This window comes from Anopheles ziemanni, chromosome 3, assembly GCF_943734765.1.
Source record: "Anopheles ziemanni chromosome 3, idAnoZiCoDA_A2_x.2, whole genome shotgun sequence".
NCBI classification, from domain to species: domain Eukaryota; kingdom Metazoa; phylum Arthropoda; class Insecta; order Diptera; family Culicidae; genus Anopheles; species Anopheles ziemanni.
The window spans coordinates 43,251,756-43,269,752 of record NC_080706.1 but is presented as its reverse complement, the minus strand read 5'-3'; the positions used below and the strand labels follow the sequence as shown (position 1 = coordinate 43,269,752).

General features: G+C 47.6%; 4 protein-coding genes across 4 annotated transcripts in view; 2 read left to right on the top strand and 2 right to left on the bottom strand.

Annotated features, from left to right (window-relative positions):
- LOC131284799 (CAP-Gly domain-containing linker protein 1) overlaps nucleotides 1–1,060 on the top strand; it is a 90,037-nt gene extending 88,977 nt beyond the window's left edge. The window contains exon 10 of the mRNA XM_058313658.1: nucleotides 1,035–1,060. Coding sequence (XP_058169641.1) covers nucleotides 1,035–1,043 — 9 coding nt within the window. The 3' untranslated portion in view covers nucleotides 1,044–1,060. The remainder of the gene's footprint in view (nucleotides 1–1,034) is intronic.
- Nucleotides 1,061–2,864: 1,804 nt separating this feature from the next.
- Nucleotides 2,865–6,332, top strand: LOC131284798 (uncharacterized). Its single transcript, XM_058313657.1, has 3 exons — nucleotides 2,865–5,487; nucleotides 5,550–6,019; nucleotides 6,159–6,332. The coding sequence occupies exons 1-3, from the start codon at nucleotides 2,865–2,867 to the stop codon at nucleotides 6,330–6,332; spliced, it is 3,267 nt and encodes a 1,088-aa protein (XP_058169640.1).
- A 700-nt stretch (nucleotides 6,333–7,032) lies between these two features.
- On the bottom strand, nucleotides 7,033–7,854 carry LOC131284797 (breast cancer metastasis-suppressor 1-like protein). The gene has a single exon (XM_058313656.1). It carries the CDS (start codon nucleotides 7,852–7,854, stop codon nucleotides 7,033–7,035), a length of 822 nt encoding a protein of 273 aa, XP_058169639.1.
- Nucleotides 7,855–8,711: 857 nt separating this feature from the next.
- Nucleotides 8,712–12,117, bottom strand: LOC131284796 (uncharacterized). Its single transcript, XM_058313655.1, has 5 exons — nucleotides 12,027–12,117; nucleotides 11,557–11,925; nucleotides 11,372–11,493; nucleotides 9,824–10,412; nucleotides 8,712–9,751 (listed from the first exon to the last, which is right to left on the bottom strand). Exons 1-5 carry the CDS (start codon nucleotides 12,115–12,117, stop codon nucleotides 8,712–8,714), a joined length of 2,211 nt encoding a protein of 736 aa, XP_058169638.1.
- Nucleotides 12,118–17,997: the final 5,880 nt, after the last annotated feature.

The following is a 17,997-nucleotide window of genomic DNA, read 5'->3' as shown; positions in this document are numbered from 1 at the left end:
CTAGTCTTCTGGCGGTGGGGCTTGGATAGAAGCTACTAAACCAACTTCCAAAGACGTTAACCTAACCGATGTCGGCCCACTTTTAGGCACGCAGCCGATTTGCCCGTTGGGTGTGAGGTGGACCCAGTTTGAGACGCAGCTTGCCTTTCAAGGCGGAAGCGGGCAAGCTTCTTGCGTGGAAAACAAGTACAACCCCCCGTTCCAAACTATCCCGGACGTCAGGTCAACGAGTGAGCCCAACCCTACGTAGACTTCCTAGCATCCCAGAGCAAAGGACCCCACCCAAAGAGGCTTGGGAAGTACGCACAGTCCCATTCGACACTGATATCAGCACACTCAAAAACCAGCACACACGTACCCTCCCCACCCCTCAAACGAGCACCAACACACTCCGGCTACACTCTTACGTCTCAGATGTCTGAGGACGCTCGCATCCAGAATGCATCCAAGAACGGTGAGGATCCTACTTGCCCTGCTGCGTGGATAGTCTAGTGGACTACTCGTCACTCGTGTGTTTGTGTATGTGTAGACCAACTGAATGTCCCGTGCGTCCCTAGATCCCCTGTTTGTTTTCTCCCTATGAGAGATGGCTCTCGTCGATCGTCGTGCACCGATGTGGCTGGTGCTTCCGATGTGGTGAGTGTGACCGGGTGGACTCTGGACGATCGCGATCGCACCCTTCTTCCCTTCCGTGTGTGCGTGTGAATGTCGTGGTTTCGATCCAATGTTGATAACTGCCCTGTTTCTTCGACTACTGCTACCTCTATACCTCCTCTACCGTTTCATCTCTGTCTCTGACATTTCCTCCAAAAAAAAAACCCCAATCCTACCGTGGGTGACTAAATGCTCCAGTTCCGCTACAGTGGTTTGTCTGTTTCTTCTACGTGCTTCCACTGGATTCCTTTTCGATTTCTTTTCTCAACTCTGTCCCAAACACGTGTCTCTGCGTTCTTTTCCTTTCCGTACCTCGACGTATCTGCGTTGGTGGAAGCAAGAGTAATCGTTTTTTTTCGCTTTCTTTTCTCTCCTTGTAGATGAATTAAACCCGCCAATAACCAGGAATGCCTTCCAGCGGTACCGGTTGGATACTACCACAACGCACACCAAGGTTAAGGACAATCCCGCTGCACGCTGCGTCCCGTTGTCCAAGGCGCATGGAAATGAAAGAAAATTCTAGTCGTTGTTTTTGTTGATGTTTTTTTTTTGTGGTACTATAAAACTTATGATACCTATGTTAACACTATGTAGAAAGGAATACAAAACAATCCCTCTTAGGTAATAGTTGGAATGATGAACGATGAGACATTAGTGCGTTACTGGCACTGCTATTGTACCAACGGTGCGGTTAGCTGGACGTCCTCCATTACTAATTACGTCGGCCACCGGGGCGACCCGGATGGAATGAGCTGGCAACTGCGAACCGTTACACACCGATACCGCAGACAGATAGACTGAGCATCCGCCGAGTGGTTCTTCACTCGCAGGCTTTCGGTTTTCCCTTTTTTGCGGATCCATCCACACACACAACCAACAGTTTGAGCGTTTACGTTCGTTTGCGTTTGATACAGTTTTCATCATTATTTCTCGCGCTAGCAAATAATTATGTTAAGCTTTCTTTATGCTCTCCTCGATCCTGCCAATGGTTTTAGCCCTTAGAAACGAATATTCATTTTTTTAAATGCGGTTGTATAATTTTTCCTCTTCAGTTTTTGTGTACGTGTTTTTTCAACCATTCAGTTAGCGCATTGCAGGCAATATGCATTTCGCGTTTGCAAAGGCAGGTTTTAGTTTTGCTTTAGTTGAGCCGATTTTGTGCGTTTTTTTCCCGTTTCGTGCCCTCTGTACATATTGCGCACACACACACACACAGACATAATTTGTTCGATTGAGTTATGTGTAAAGTTATCGTTTAAATTGATCCTTGTTCGACAACATTTATCGACTCCGACGGAGTGACCATGCCATTCGAACCGGATCGCTGCATTTTACCAGAGATTTTCGTTCGACCGCGCATCGTCCGTCTCCGTGCCGGAGGGAGCGGCTAGTACCATATGGCTAGTATTCTCTGTGCTATTATACGATTATAACGATGGAACCGATGAATGAGTGATGCAACGGGCAACACATGTAACGCAAAGCAATACCATAGACCCGCGCCCCCATCGTCGGTGCAGTTCGGGAAGGATTCGAACCGCGAACTGGCACCGGCGAGGGGCGGACATGATCGGTCGCTCAGTAGACGACCCATTTACGACCATGTATGCAATGTGAACTTGTGAGCTTCCAGGGTATTATTTAAACATGATACGCAGACTCATACACTCATATGTATGCCTGTTCGGGCTTTTTTGTAATATAAAACAATGTTATAAGAAAAAGTTAGCGAGAGGAAAGGAGAAGGAGAAGGAAAACGGCGGAGTGGGAGAGGTAGAGATAAAGAGAGAAAGTAATAAAACCATGAATTACATGCAGTAGTTGTGATAGTGTGGAAATTTATTTATGTGTTTTTAACTCTTGTGATCTTTAGTCAAGTGTAGTATCCGAAATTATTTACAAGAGTTCATTTTAATCATAAGATATTACATGAAACTCGAAAATGGCGTTTTAGATTTTCCATATTGGTGATTAATGCGTTTTTAGCACTAAACAACATAACTTTTACAGGTCAAAATGATGGTAAAATGTTTGCTAAACCGTTCTTCCTGTGTCTTCGATCAATCCTTTTTTATCAACAAGCACCGCATCATAGTATCCTTTGCATCCGTTATTGTTTTAGTAGGCGTTTGAACATTCGAATATTTATAGTCTGCCATCTTAGAAATATCATCAGAAAATTTTCAGTTCCAAAATTGTTTACCACCGCCATGCAAAACAGGCACCAATCCCCAACCGACGAAGAATCCTTGGAAGGGCAAGCTCGACGTATCGTTCGAAGCATTCCTATTCAGCCAATAATGTACGATGGAACCTACGAAGAATTCAGCATCGGCAGCCAGGAATCGGCGGTTTCGGAACTGAGTTTTTCCTCCGACTCGTCTGTTAGTGACTTTACCGTAGTGGGAGAACCGATCGTCGAGCTGCCGTCGACACCGCCAAAGGAAGCGGTAGAAGTGAGGACACGTTTCCGGTCCCTGGATCAAACACTCACCCCTGGCACGATCGGAGAGGCATTGGAAAAGTCCGGTACGGTTCTGATGCAACGGTCGCGAGAAAATCGTCTGGCGAAGCAACTGGTAGAAATGCAGACCCTCATCGGGGCGGACGATGAGTTGGTGGTGCTGAAGCAACCGAGCACCGTTCGTCGGATGCACTCACAGCCGGCATTCACCCCGGAAGTGATGCGTGGTTTTCTCGAGCACTCCGAGACAATGTTCCATCTCGTGCACGAGACGCAGACGGAAAGCAATATGAACGAGGAGCGTACTGACCCATCGGAGGTTGTGAAAACAGAAGCGCGGGAAGTTGTTGAAGGTGATGGTGAGGGCGAGTTCGTTGGATGTTTCAGTAAAAACGACGACCTGGTGATGTACAAGCGAACGGTGAAAGGCGCCCGAGCGGACGCTGGGGAACGTCGGGAGAGCCTCGACACGTTGATCGCCCAGCATGCTCAGTGTCTGGTGGAGGCGGACAATGTGACGCAGCCCAAGGTTCAGATTTACCAATCGAACGATGAGAACGTGCTCGCCTTACTGACGTTCTCCGAGCAATCGGCTGCCGTTTTGAAGACGCCCAGCTCAACGGTGGACGGTGTTAACTCGTACGAGGACTTGAACCGGGTGCTGCTGCAAACCTACCGGCAGCTGCTAACTCGACCCGACGAGATGATATCGATGCAAACACACCGTCCGGCAGGTGCTTCTGGGTCACCGCAAGCAAGTCCGCACATTCATAAACCTCGGTCGGATTTACTGTCGAGTCGTTCTGATGGTTCCACCAGCTTCGGTCTAACGAATGCCTCACGGAGTGGTGTATGCCTGGAAGGTTCCAGTAAGAACTGGAACAAGTATCCCAATGCCCGGAAGGCGATAGAGATCGTGACAAACTTGCGGTTAATGCTGGAAGAGTTTATCTTGCGGAAAATTCCAGCGACGGCCAGTGTGGTGAAGTTTCTCGCACGCCTCCTTACCGACGTCATGCACTGTTCCCCCGTAGAAGTAGGCGAGCAGTTCCAGCAATTATCGCTGATCGAGAAAATAAAGCAGGTCATCGATGAGCTACTGATGCCACACGAGCTGGAAGATCCGTTGCAAATGGTGAATCAGGCAAAACTGACCATGAAGCAAATTCTTGACTACCGTGTTCAAGTTCACACGATCGGAGATTTTGCGAAGGCTTGCGAACGGATATCCGGTACCGCGGAGCGACTCGTCTGTGAGCTAGATCACGATATTGAAGATACGGATGCGTTCATCGAAGCATTGCAGTACGGGCTAAAGAGTCTCCTTGGTGCTGAAGACCCAAGAGAAGTCCTGGAACAAACGCCAGGAACCTCCTCTAGCGCCAAAGAAGAATCCCATAGCCCACACCATGCCACAATAGGAGAAGAGTCAACGAGAGACATCCCACTGTTACCGACAACACTTTGCCATTGCTTCACATCCTCGTTCTGGTTGTTTCTCGGATCAAGCGCCGTCTGGCTGAAAGAATTTTTTATAAACTTTTGGCATTTTCTTACCACCACACCGCCAATCCTCCTTGGTCCATCCGTGTCCTTCCGGGAAACAGTTTTGGACGATAACTCCATCGTACAAGAGTTGCACGTACAGCGCCATCACCTCAATCAAACCATGAACGTCCTGCAGCTCGTATTGGAAAAGTCGCCAAGTGAGGTGAAGTCCACCGGCCAACAAGACGGCAACCTTCCAACCACGTCCGTTAACGTGCGATCGCTGAAACTCTTCGCCCAACTGCTCCAGCAGGCAGGCAGTATCGAGCTGAGCCACTCCGATTCGCACCATCACCTTCACCTGCAGCTGCGCGAGAGCATTTCGGGAAATCTGGAAAAACGGCAAACGGATGGGATCTGCATGCTGGCCGGGGACATTCGTGACCACGAGGAAAGCGTGGCGGTATGTTTTGACGCTCGGATGTACGATCTCGATACGCTTAGCGAAAACGAATCGGCTATAGAGTGTATTACCCGAGTGGAGCGACTTTCGTGCGATAAGGATGAGGAACGCGAGGAAGTTGAGGGGCAGGAGTCGGTGGTAAACTCTATTGTGGAGGAAATCATCTCCACGGATCATTTTGGGAGTGTTAAAGGAAGTAATACTCAATCGGTCGAGGCCTTACAGGAGGAAAGTATGAGGAAAACCATGCAGGAACTTCTGGAACCAGTGATTGCAACGTTACGTAATGTCCAGGAAAGGATGGAAGACATTGGTGGAGATCGGTGTTCTCAACCACGAGTATCTTCACCAGGAACGATCGCTTTTGGTTTGGTAGAGCGTCTACATGATTCACCTCCGAAATCGATCAAAAAAGAAGGTAGGTTCTTTTGGGAAGGCGAATGACAGGTGTTTTAATAAACCCAATAACGTTTTCCTCAGAACGTTACATGAACATGGATGTCCCTTTGACGGAATCGTTACAAGAACTAATTTCCATGTTTCACGACGCCAACGAACGGCTGGCGATTATCGATTGCGATGTTACGGCTATCCGAAACCAGGTACAGCATTTGGTATCGGAACAACTTCGACAACTCGAAAGTCTACAACACCAACCGAGGCAAGCGAAAGGCGGTAAACCGATACAGGGTGATGGGCATCGCACGAAACGTCGTAGATCTTCACAAAAGCAAGCCAACCGCCAGCGGAAGTCTCGATCGTCTGAGGGTGATAAGAAAGAGTTAACTGCTCCTATCCCGTGCTGTCCGATAAAGCAAACATTTCCCCTTCCACCATCGAAGAATAACTGTCCAGCAGAAATCTATTCTTGCCACGGTGTAGCACCGGATGTGCTGGTCATCCATTGGAACGTGGATAAGGATGTGATACAGCACATCGCGGGATATGAGGTAGGGGTTCACTCACTAGTGAAGCATTTACATTTTCTCTACACAGTCATTTTGTGTGCAATTTTGAGTATACTACTGAATTTAGTTGAAAGGTTTTTTTTTATGTAGGTACACTTATAGTTTTACCTGTTCGTTGCAGATCTATGTCGACGGTGTGTTGCGGTCGGTGTGCTTCTCGAACAAACGCCGGACCGCGCTGATCGCGAACATCAACCTACGGCAGCAACACCTGCTTATGCTACACGCCAATCCGGTCAGCCGTTGCAAGAACTTGGCAAAGTGGGAACCGGCCATCTTTCTGTATCATTTGTAAGGTGCAAATATAAAAAGAAAATATTAATAGATAAATTTAGACAAGTAGCAAACTAAATGGGTGATTTTGGTGGCAAAAATGATTGTTATCTAATATAAGACATTAAAACTCACCAGTTCTAGCTCACTGAATCATCAATTGTTCTGTAGTTCTATGCAGTTACGTATCCAAACATCAAGGGACACGCTGGATTATCCGGGTTAATACCAGATAGAAAGCAGGACATGATCGGGTCCCCGGAGTTTGGCGAGTCTAAATCACTAAAGCGGTTCCACCAATACTGAAAGAAAGCTCTGGATGGTTGACTCTTCAACCTTCTTTACCAGCCTTCTCCAGGAGAGCCAGAATATTCGGAATTTCTATATTTCATCCTTTCCTTTTCGACCCTGGCTCCTACACCCTCTGGCTGGTCCTCGACTGTGCCACTCTGTCCCAAAAGATGTTTTCCACATAATCCCACCAACCTTATATTGTAGCAAAGAATATGAAAAATGCGTGGGTTCGAATCCCAACCGAGACCGGACCCTCCCCTGTACGAAGGGACTGACTATCCACGTACAACAGGCAAACAAGTCCCGTAAGCCCTTAACGGGGCAGGCATGACCAAGAGGTCGTTACGCCAAGAAGAAGAAAAAGAAGAACAACATGAGAATTCAGAAGTATTTAATATCTCTTCTACACTATCCCTCTTATCTTCTTTTTACCAGTCCTCACGTGGAACAATTTTGATTCCGCCATGACGAAAGTCCGAAAGCGGAAAACACTGCTCACTGTCCAGGTTATCATATTTAAAATACAGGCTTTCCTGGGAAAGACGGGAAATTGCACCTGAAATTGGATTCATCTGAAGTCCCATGATTGTTATAGAATCACCGCAATGGAACAAATGCCCATTAAATGTCATCGTAGTTTCATTTCCGTTCACCATTACCACTTGTTCATCAGTGTTGCGTTTTGGTGATGATTCGCTTCCAGAAATCTCCATCAGGTCCTGCTTAATCTGGTCCGGCTCGAGAAGGTACACCAGTCGTGGAGTTGACTCTTTCTTCGGTTCCGATTTGTTCTCCTTGGAGCGGGTTACGATGCACGAACGAGTCGGGGTGGACATCACACTCAGATTCCCGCGGATGAACTCTTGATAACAAAGTTCCCGCTCTTTCAGCGCTTCCGCCTCCAGCTTGTTTAGCAGCGCAATTCTTTCCCTTTCGAACTCTTCTTCAGCTTCCCGGATCTCACGTTGATATTCTCGTTCGGACAACTCGAGCAGGCGCTTGCGCTCCAGCTCGTTCTCCAATAGCCGTTGCTCCAGCTCCTTCTTCAGGGCACGTTCACGTGCGAGGTATTTCGGGTGCTTACCCTGTTTCAGCAGTTTCAACTGGCGCATCAAATCTCGCTTCCTTTCTTTATAAACTTCCTCAGTTAACGAGAAATCGTTGCAGTTCTTCTTACTGCTCGTTGCACCGCAATGTTCGCCTTCGTCGCCGGTTAAGGTGGCTTCACTATCATTATCCAAATGATCCATCGTGGATAGAATGCACTAAGTGGTTATCTGTGCTCTTTATTTTTTAACCAATTAAACGAAAATATCCGCCTAGCTGAGCGATCTGCGAAGAAGTGACGCCGATAGCTGCCGTTAGTTGTGCAAGAAGCAAAGCAATCCTTTGGACTGTTTTAGACCGTTAAACTTGCAAAGGAAGCTGCGTTGCTTTCTTGAATCAACGATGGGTTGCGTTAGTACTTTTGACAATCTGCTGCGCAGTACGCAGCCACATTTGGGGCAAGCTGTCATTACCGTGTTTGATCTGCAGTGTTTTCCCAGATTTTCTCAGTTGTTCTTACAAACTTCGCAAATTTACATTAAAATGTGTGTGCCTAGCACAGATAAGTGGTAATGAAGTAAATCAGTGGTAAATATGAAGTGATAAAGTGGTTGGAGATCAGTAAAGCCGTGTGGCAAAGATAGAAAACACTTCGCTCCGGTGACGCTACATTCAGCTGAGCGTAGCCTGCTAGAATTATTGAATTCTTTCGAGATAACTATTCGAACCACCGCAGCGAGAAACAAGTAAGACAGACACGGATTCATATTTACTCTTTATTAAAATAATATACGCTATGCCGTACATGAAATCGACATACTCGATGCTTCGTTTATTGTTGTGTGTTGTGTATTTACAGCGGCACATGAGTCATCTTGGCGTGCGCGTGTGCTTCACGGCGGGCAACGAGGGATGACGCGGGGTATGATGTGTTTATTTTCGTGTGATTTACGCGGACAAATGTTTTCCGGATGAGAGGTCGCCCCTTCGCCTGTTGGTTGTGAAGGAAATGCGGATGAAAATAATGGATGCGGATGACAAGTGGAGCGGAGGTAGGGTCCTATCGGCGTATTTTCACGCACGGCTCACAGCTGCCCGGCCGCAGGAACCCCGGGTGGCACTCGGGACACCGGGCGTTCTCGCCGTACCACGCCCGCTCCGTCCGATCGCGTGCCGCCACGTCGCTCGGAATGCGCACCTGGAAGGAGTCGCGCGCCTCCGCGTCCCCGTACTGACCCTCCTTGACCGCCCCGTCCAGCGGGAAGGTGAAGTCCGGGATGGCAAACTGTTGCCTCAGCTGAAGGTAGTTGTGCTGGGGCAGCGCCACCACCTGCTTGCTCTCCACCTCGACCCGGTTCTCGCCAAGATTGCCCGTTTCGGACGAGATCGAGCGTGCCGTCTGGTTGTGCTGGCGACCTCGCTGCCCCCCGTCGTGTCCTTCTTGCTCGTGGGCGGCCGGATTGAGTTGGGCGAACAACTCCTCGCCCTCCTTCACCACCTTTCGCTCGCTGGGAGCCGCTGTCCGGTCCAGGTTGGTCGAAGAGAAGCTCAAGGGTGTTTCGTTCCTGGTTGGTTCGCCCGGAGGTGCCGGTGCCTCGAGACCGGGTGGTTCCAGGCCGAACGATGGTACGGACCACTTCCACTGGTAGTAGATCGGTGGTCCCTGCGTGGTGGCGTCGTCGTAGAACACGTACTCCCGGTGCGGTGGTTCCAGATCGTTGGCCGGCTTCGGCACACTGAATGGACGCGGGACCTTATCCTGGGCAGGCTGGAGGGAAGCAATGGGCAGCGGGTCGGCAACGCCCAGCTTGTCGATGGCCGACTTCACCGGGCCGGCCGAAGGTTCGTTGGTGATCGGCTGCCGGGTGTAGATCGATTCGCTCGTGTAGCGCGTCTTGATCTGATCGAAGTTGGCGAGGTTTTCGTACGGTGGCAGAAGATCCCGCGATGGGACCGACACTCCAGCCGGCAAGGGACGCTGACCGCCACTGAAGAGTCCCGCCGTTGCAGCGGGCGCATTGAAGAGGATCGCTGTCGGTGGAAGAATGGACTGGCGAGGGTCGGTCAAGGTTTCACCTGCATTTTGCGTGGGTTTCGAGACTATTCTCGGTTGCGGTTGTGCCGCAGGAAGGGCAGACGCTGGTGGTGGTTGGAACTGAGCCGGTTGCGTACGTGGGAGAAGTTGCTGAGTGACTTTGTTCGGTGGCTGCTGGACAACGGAAATGGAACTCGGCGTGCGCGTTGTCGTAACTGGAGGATTCGTCGGGTTGAATCGAGTGCTCGAAAACTGCGGTCGAGCAGTTGTTGTAGTTGGCGGTGCAGCCGTTGTAGATACGATCACTCGGGTCGTTGTAGTTGCGACCGTTGGCTTCTGTTCCGTCGAACGTTGTTCATACTCGGCCGGCGTGAATGGAGGTTCGTATCGTCGTGAAGGCACCTTCACACCCGCTACCACTGGCCGCACGTCCGTTTGAGCGCCCGTTGCAATGGTGACCGCTTGGCGACTTTCGTTACGATCGTCGTCACGCTTGTTCTTCCCCGCGATGTCCTGTTCCTTGGAGCTCGTGGCGTTATCGTCTTCCTTTGCGTATCGAGTACTCCAGTGGATCGGTAGTCCATGGTTGCTGGCACTTTCCTGGAAGATTTCGGCGTTCACACTCGACTTGCGGGCACTCTGCTGGCCTTTACCAGCTTCGATAGTTGTTGGTCTCGTACGCGCCTGTGCGTCGACAATTGCATTCTGTACCGCAGGTGCATTGGACTGGAAGGGTAAAGGAAAAAGGAAATGATTTCATAGTTCGATTTATAACTCATCAGGAAATGTCGTTGACTTCGATAGCTTGTTTATTCTCATGTCTAAATTTCTTAAGCTTGGGTTGAGTAAGCATGCTGTATTGCAATTGCATCTGCAATTTCTCCCATAAACTATGATCGAAATTTATTGTTTTCTTTATGAAAAATCATTACTCGCATGTACTCGTACTCGTGAGGATGATTAAGTTATTTGGTTATTACATTATTTTTTTGTGAACTTCCCTCACAATACCTTGTCATAGACAATATACTAAGGTCTCATACCAGAGGCTGTAAACAAATTGAGTTTGAATATGTTACCAATTTTTTTTTTTGTGTTTCTTCAAGGGTCCTGGTACCACTAAACATATTGCTTCTTAATATTGCGTTTGGTTTTTAGCAAGGGTGTTTCCGTTCGATTCCAATTTGAATTTTTATTACAATGTCGTAAGAACGTGTCGTTACAAATAAGAGTTTTTCCAATAAGAAGTTTGATTATTAACATTTTACATGGTTTATGCTATCAGTCGGAAGGAACGTTTAGGACGGAAATACCCGGGTAGTAAAAGAGGCCTTTTTAAATATTTAAAAATATTTTAAATAGTAACAAAATAGATAAGACAATTCGTAAAAATAGATGATTTTTGTGATAGGCAAAAATTAAAATAAGTCTTCATTTGAGCTCAATATTGTTTTTCTCTCTCAAGCGCAAATTACTGTGCGTTAGGTTTAAAATCTGTCTGAAGTTTAAATTGAACTAATAATGTTTCTAAAACTAAGATATTATTTATTCGTTATGCTTTTAGGCAAAAAAGACAAGCATGTGAATCCCAACGGTCCTTTTGAAAGCTTCGGATTGGAAATATAATGAGAACAAAAGCAAACTATCGACGGCGGGCTGCACTTTATTGCTGCCCGAACTCTCACCTTAAAGAAGTTCTTCAGCGACGGACCCCCGAAGGCGAAGCCATCCGGACGGTCGAGCAGATCGGGCCGGGGTGTCCGGATTTCGTTCTCCTCCTCCGGCACGAACGGCTTGTCCCGCTGACCTGGTGGGGAAGACAGTTTGGCATTTGAGAAATGGTTCAAACGCGTTCCGAGAGCAGACTTACCGATCAGCAGGTTGGCCGCATAGTTGCTTTCCGCCTTCGAGCAGTTGACCATGTACCAGTGGTCGCAGATGAGCATCCGCTGCTGGAACAGGGTCGTGTTGGGGCACGCGTAGCTGAACTGGCGCCCGAGCCCGTCGCACATGTGGTAGATCTGGCAGCCGGTTTCCACGTCCGCGTAGTACCCGGCCGCCCGGCCCGTGCAGGAAAAGCTCGTCTTGGCGGCAAACTTGAACGATCCATCGTTGAGTGGCCGTGACTGCGACGAGGAGAAGCGGAACAGAAGGAAAATGATCAATGAAAATGTTGTGGAAGGAATGAAAAAGATAAGTAACGTCCGCCGGTTTTCGGTCCATCGACACACATGAGAAGCTGCAAGCGACAAGATATGAGCGGTGAACAGTTTGACCAACACGGGTGTTGGCTCGCGCGAACATTAGGGAGTTCGTGATTTATTTCCCTGCCAGCTGTACGACCCGTCGTCGAGGTGAACCGGATTGGGCCATAACTCGTCGTTGTCGGCGTCGTGGGATCGTTTGTGTCATAGGAAACGTCAGCCGACATGGAGTGGAATAAATATTCCACCTGGTCTGCCGATTACGATTCAGTTTTTCCCATTTTCTGAGGGCAATCAGGTATTTATTTGGCTTTTTCTTCATCTCAACGTGACCGACCGTCAATAGTTATCGGCGTGTCAGGGTCGATGGTGGCAATAATCGAACGCGAAACGACAGAAACATTGATCGGTCGAGACACGGTCATTGCTAACGCGCCGCCATCAAAGTCAGCCAAGGGAAGCCATTTGACGAAACGCGTCACCGACAGGTGTGAAAACTAATTAAATTTTCTTCCCGTGACCGTCGTGGCGCCCAGCGGGGCGACGGTAGCGGACGGCAACTTGCACATCACACTGGTGCACCTCCTTGACGACAGACGGCGGAGTAATTAAAATGCTGCGCTGGCATTCATCCTTTTTGCCACCGGGTGTCCCATTTTCCGTCGGTTTTGGCTTCGGCACCGGTTAATGAAAAGCATTACGGCCCATCGGTTCCACCGCGTCGACCTTATCGATGATGAGTCGAATTCTTCTAGATTATCCATGGGAGGGTCAGAAGTGGTGGTGGTGGGGGCGTTTGATATGTGGCAATATCTCGCCGTCATTACCCGGCGAGAGAGGATGGTAGACAATGTGATTAAAAAGCGACGGTTGGAGACGGCAGGGATTTGGGCTCCAAAATGGGCCGCTTTTCGCCATCGTTACACTGCAATAGTGTCTTCAAGCATTGTCAGAGCGAATCACTTTTGTTTCTGCTTTTTGTCCAGAAGACAAGAGATTAGTGATGTTTATGTCATTGAAACATAAGCGTATTAGGGACAATCAAATAGAGTGGAAGAAAAAATGTTGCTATAGCATAAGGTACTACGGTCGTAGTTTTCACCGATCGACGTTTTTGAAAGCAAATTAAACATGTTAATCACACTTGGCTTAATAAGCTGTAAAAAGTAATGTTTGAAAAAAGAACAGCCACGATAAAATTGGCGGGATCTTTGGATGGAGGATAACGAAAATTTGTGTTTTATTTGGGTAAAATATTTTTAGTTGCATTAAATTATTGAAAAACTGATAGAATATGTTTGATCAAATAGACAGCTTTTGATCACTTCGGTGGTTTAATATGGTGAATTATTTTGATGTGGTTTGATATGATGTTTTAATGTTTATGATAGCTCTTGTTATTGAAACTTTCATCCATGAAAACTTTGTTTGAAATAATAATTTACTACCTTAAGGTTTTGCTAAACTGGCTTAAGAAATATGCAATAGAAAATTCATTTTCAATATTAAAAGTTCATCACAGTGCACATTACACGGCAGATCTTCATTGTTTACGGTCAATGAAAAGAGAGAAAATATTTCAAAATCTCATATTAACTGAACGTGAAGACATGATTTAAGATGTTGAGTTGGATAAAAGCAACTCTTGAATAAAATAACATCATCCATTATCTTATGCGGTACCCATTGATCGCACTCGCCCACCGCACAAGTTTTGCATTCAAAAACATGTTGGGTTTGTAACAAAACACCTCTTCTGAGGGCACTCCGGCATCGGAGGCAAACAAATATAATTAAACGGATTTGCCAAATATTCCACCAGACTCCACTTCAAACGCTTAAGTTCGTACAAATAAAAGCTCAAAATGTTGTAAAATCAAATAAAAGCTGCTTTTCTTCGCCGAGAGGGCTTACGGGATGACCCCATTGAGCCGCTTAGCGGGGTAGGGGCTACTCGAAACAAACTGTACTGGCGTTGCATAAATTATGCTGCGTTCGCGCAAAACCTACTTTTACTCGCAGCGTGAAGACCCCCATCAACCCTCATTACGATCAACTCCGAGCGATCAGCCGGACAGTTGGCAGTGTCAAGTGATCTCTTGAGGTTTAATGGCAAGCAAAGAAGTCGTCATGGGTCGGTGCTGTTCGCAAAACTCGCTCTCAAGAGGCTTTACCAACCAACCAACCAACCAACCAGTACCAGATCGCATCGTCACGTTCTTATCTTCGGTTCAAGAACTTCGACCACCAGTAGCAGCACAATTGCCGGATGTTTGGCAAGGGAACGCGTCCCACCAGTGCCATCTTCGGCTAATCGAAGTCGAAAAGCGAAAGGTTTTCAATGCAAACAAACTCAGCGCACCGGTCTTTTCACTTCTAATGCCACCTTCTAAGTTTCGCATGACGTGCGCATGGTCAAGGTGGTCCATTTGGTAACTCAATTACCTCAGCTCTTGCCGGAGTTGCTTCCGCATCCGACGCGGGCCAATTATTTCATTGACTCTAATGGGTAATTTAAGGTGATTTTCGAGCTTTCATTAACTGCATCCAAGTCGTAGCCGTGCGTTCCTTGGTGGCTTCTTCTTGCTTGAGCTGTTGGATTGAAGATCTTCTACGCAAGAAGCTCAAGTGAAGGTGCTCTTTCTGATGTGGAGCTACCGACGATCGCTCGAAGCCACCTATTGACATATTCACAGAAATGGGTTCGCCGCTTGAGGAGGGAAAGAGCGAAATTGTTGAATGTGAAGAACTTTTTCGTCCTTTCCGTGGGCCAAAGAGTGCCCTCGAGAAGACCCTCGTTACGCATCGAACGAGGAGAAAGGTAGAGAAGATCACCAGTGACCCGAGGGTGCGCTAAGGTCGGTTGGTGGGGCAGGTGCCACGAAGCCGGTGCCGGGTCCAACACCAAGAAGAGGGAAACAACCTGGCAACACCTCTTCGGGAGGGACGGCGGATGAGAAGACGTTCAAGTGCGCAATATCTCGCGCAAGCCCGATACAAGTTCACATCGACGCCGCGCCATCGAACAAGCGTTCGAGGTTCGTCGCTTCGGCCGGCCTTGACATTAATCGATCGGTGTTCGGATTTTTGAAGTTTACCGGAGCACCGGAGCGGTGTCCCTTTTGGATACACCGTGCGCATCTCACACCGCTAAAGGGTGAGGCAACGCCGTGAACGACTGTCAGTTCTAAACCGCTGTTTAAACTTGCCTGGAATTCCCGGTGGCGGGAACGGGAAAAAGTAGCCCAGATTCGACAAAATATCCAGCGGGAACGAGCTTATTCGTCCGATCTGTCAAAGTGAAGCTTTGTTTACGTTTTAGTTTGTTTACGTGATCTAAATTGGCGGCAGGTAAAAGTGGAATTGTGAGTCATTATCAAATATAAAGTTTATGAATGGTGTTGTTGAGTTCCTCCTCCAAAATTTTGCGTCGAAGACTACTCGCATTTTGGTTTCTCTCCAACAACATCGGCCGCATCCATATACGTTGCCCATACCGACGTTGTTGTAGCAAGCGAATGAAACTTTTCATGAAACGTTTCAATTAAGCAAATGCGTCCGTTCCCGCCGGGTCGTAGTTTCGCGTTTTTTAAACATAGCGGGAACGAAATCCGTTTTTTTCATATGGAGTTTCCCGTCGTCCAGCGGGATTCCCGCTGGACGGCGGGAATATTCGTGCGAATACCGCTGTGTCTAGCCGTCGCTTAACAAAACGGCATCGCCGTGAGTCCTTACGCGGGGGTATTTGTTTGTACTGCCACGGTTGGGAGGCTGGGGTTCGGTGGAGTATTGGTTGTTTTTCTTTCTCACTCCCTCTTTCTTTGCTTGGTGCTTTTCTTCTTCACAAAGGGTGACAAATGGCACCGCTCGAACATGACAGAAGAATAAGTTAATAATTTCGCATGAATTATGATGCCCTCGCGGTGACGCAAACGACCCTCTGTGTGTGTGTGTGTTTCTAATGGCTTCATTTGTGTGCACTTTTAACGCCGTGTGTCGCCCGCCTGCTCCGTTTATCGCAGTTAAGTCATCTAAGAGCTTGTTAAGCCTCTTTCAATTGGTTGCATTCCGAAGTGCGAGGAATGTCAACGTCGATCCATTATTTAAACTCCATGACACATCTTCCGCGTGAGTTCTTTGTTCAGAGAAGATTTCTAATACATACACAAATTCAAATCGATGCATAGTGAATAGCTCGCAAGATATCTGTAAGCACTTGAAGCATGCAGATTAGTGTTGTACCTTATGAATCTTTTGGCAATATTCATTTATATGAATCTTTCACCTAAGATTCTTTCAGATAGATTCATTAATTCTTTAGGGTTTGGAACCTTCAAACATATATGAACTTTTCGAAACCTTAATGAATCTTTCATGGATCTTTCACGAATCTCCATGATTCTTTCATTGACCAAAAAAAAAACAAGGGGGGTTCGTCTACCCATTTTTTGCTCATCACTTTTCATCAGTTGATGTGTCTTTCGGATTCATGAATCTGTCTTGACAACTCTAATGCAGAAGGTGAAGCAATCAATTAAACCGAGTGGAATTTTCATCTGCTTCGATTAAAATTAAACTGTTTTCGTAAAAGTTCAAAACGTTCCAACAACTATCTAAAACACATGCTACATTTTTATGTAACAGATTTTTCTCCTCTGAAAGTACAACATGGAAAAACATGGTATATTAGTTGAAAACATAAGTGCCTCCCAAACCATCAAACGGATTCATTTCAGCGTCAAATCACCCGTTACCCCGTTTATGGTCAACTTCCCACAATCTCAATCGCATCCCTTTCTCACCGGCTTCCGCTCTTATGGTTGTGCACTTTTAAAACAACCTACCCTCATCGGGGTGAATGCAGCAGGATGGAAAAATTCGACTTCGACGTTCCAAATCGGTAGCCGACAATCATTTTCAATTCCTCCAGCTTTTCAAACGGCGAACGAATTAATTCGAACCAAACCGAACCGGGCATTACTCAATCAAAGAGTCGCAGGTTGCACTCTCCGGCAGCATCATCTTTCCCATTTCGGGGGTAGGAAAAGGGTGTAATTTTCGGGCATGCGTTTGCACACGTGTCGTGCGCAGGAAAAACACGATTTTCCAAATGTGCTATTTTTCCCATAGGATTGCACAATGAGTCTGCCCTAAAGGAAGGGCACCACAACTTCTTTTCTCTGGATTGAAGTTTTGTTGCAAAAAACTAGAAAACCCCTTTTTTAAAACCCGTGATCAACACCCCAAAACCGTCTAAAGGAATCCTGTACTTTTTTAAAGATGTGGCCCTGCTCGGATGCTCGTTACCGCAACGTCGCCAACAGAACCCGAAGACATTTGGCAACACGCGCTCGTCGCGTTTCCCAATCCGGTGGGTTTTCATCTTCTGCTCCTCCGTCTCCCATACCCCATGCGTCTCTTTGAGCGAGAATCGAGATAACAACAAGTGCGTCTCCCTTTCGCGTTCATCTTCGCCCGCCGAGGTTATGTTGCACAACGATCTTCGCACCCACGATCTTATGTTGGGGCCGCGTTCGAGACATTGCCGTTTTCAATGTTAGCCTCGGTGTCCCCGCTCCGTCGCACGCACTTCGTCGCACACAAACACACAGACACACACACACACACAGTGCAAATGCAAATGAAGGGCTGAATAATGCTCGGCATGTTGCAAGAACCCCGGGCAAAGCAACCTGTCCGCCCAGGTCGCGCCAAGTGGTGAAGAGGATGCTGCTGCTCGATCCTCTAAGCCGTACGTCTTGGGACCTGGATTGCTGCAAGATGGTCGTTTCCTGAAGTCGGCGCGTTGCTTTGAGCATTTCTACACCATTTTCTGCAAGTGTTGATGCACTTTCAAGTGCAGCCGGTGGGTCCTAATTCGTCGTCCGCCAGCAAACCGCCGGAGGGCGTAAATGAGAGAAGAAAAGGCAACGTGCCGGTACCGGGAAGGTGCAAAAGGAGAAAATAATAAAAAGCACCTGACGTGCGATGCAAATTGGTCCACATTTTGTCTTGCTTGCTGCTTTGGTGGTTGGGTCGCGGGTTGCGGGCGAACTATGCGAAAATGGCTGCGGGGCGGGACGGTTGGACGCATTTGCAAACAATGA

Coding starts and splice junctions, on each gene's coding strand:
- LOC131284796 (XM_058313655.1), bottom strand. CDS start 12,117: ATGTCGGCTGACGTTTCCTATGACACAAACGATCCCACGACGCCGACA. Junction 11,926..12,026: donor GTTCACCTCGACGACGGGTC/GTACAGCTGGCA, acceptor TGTCGCTTGCAG/CTTCTCATGTGTGTCGATGG. Junction 10,413..11,371: donor CGCTGAAGAACTTCTTTAAG/GTGAGAGTTCGG, acceptor TTACCCTTCCAG/TCCAATGCACCTGCGGTACA.
- LOC131284797 (XM_058313656.1), bottom strand. CDS start 7,854: ATGGATCATTTGGATAATGATAGTGAAGCCACCTTAACCGGCGACGAA.
- LOC131284798 (XM_058313657.1), top strand. CDS start 2,865: ATGCAAAACAGGCACCAATCCCCAACCGACGAAGAATCCTTGGAAGGG. Junction 5,488..5,549: donor GAAATCGATCAAAAAAGAAG/GTAGGTTCTTTT, acceptor CGTTTTCCTCAG/AACGTTACATGAACATGGAT. Junction 6,020..6,158: donor AGCACATCGCGGGATATGAG/GTAGGGGTTCAC, acceptor TGTTCGTTGCAG/ATCTATGTCGACGGTGTGTT.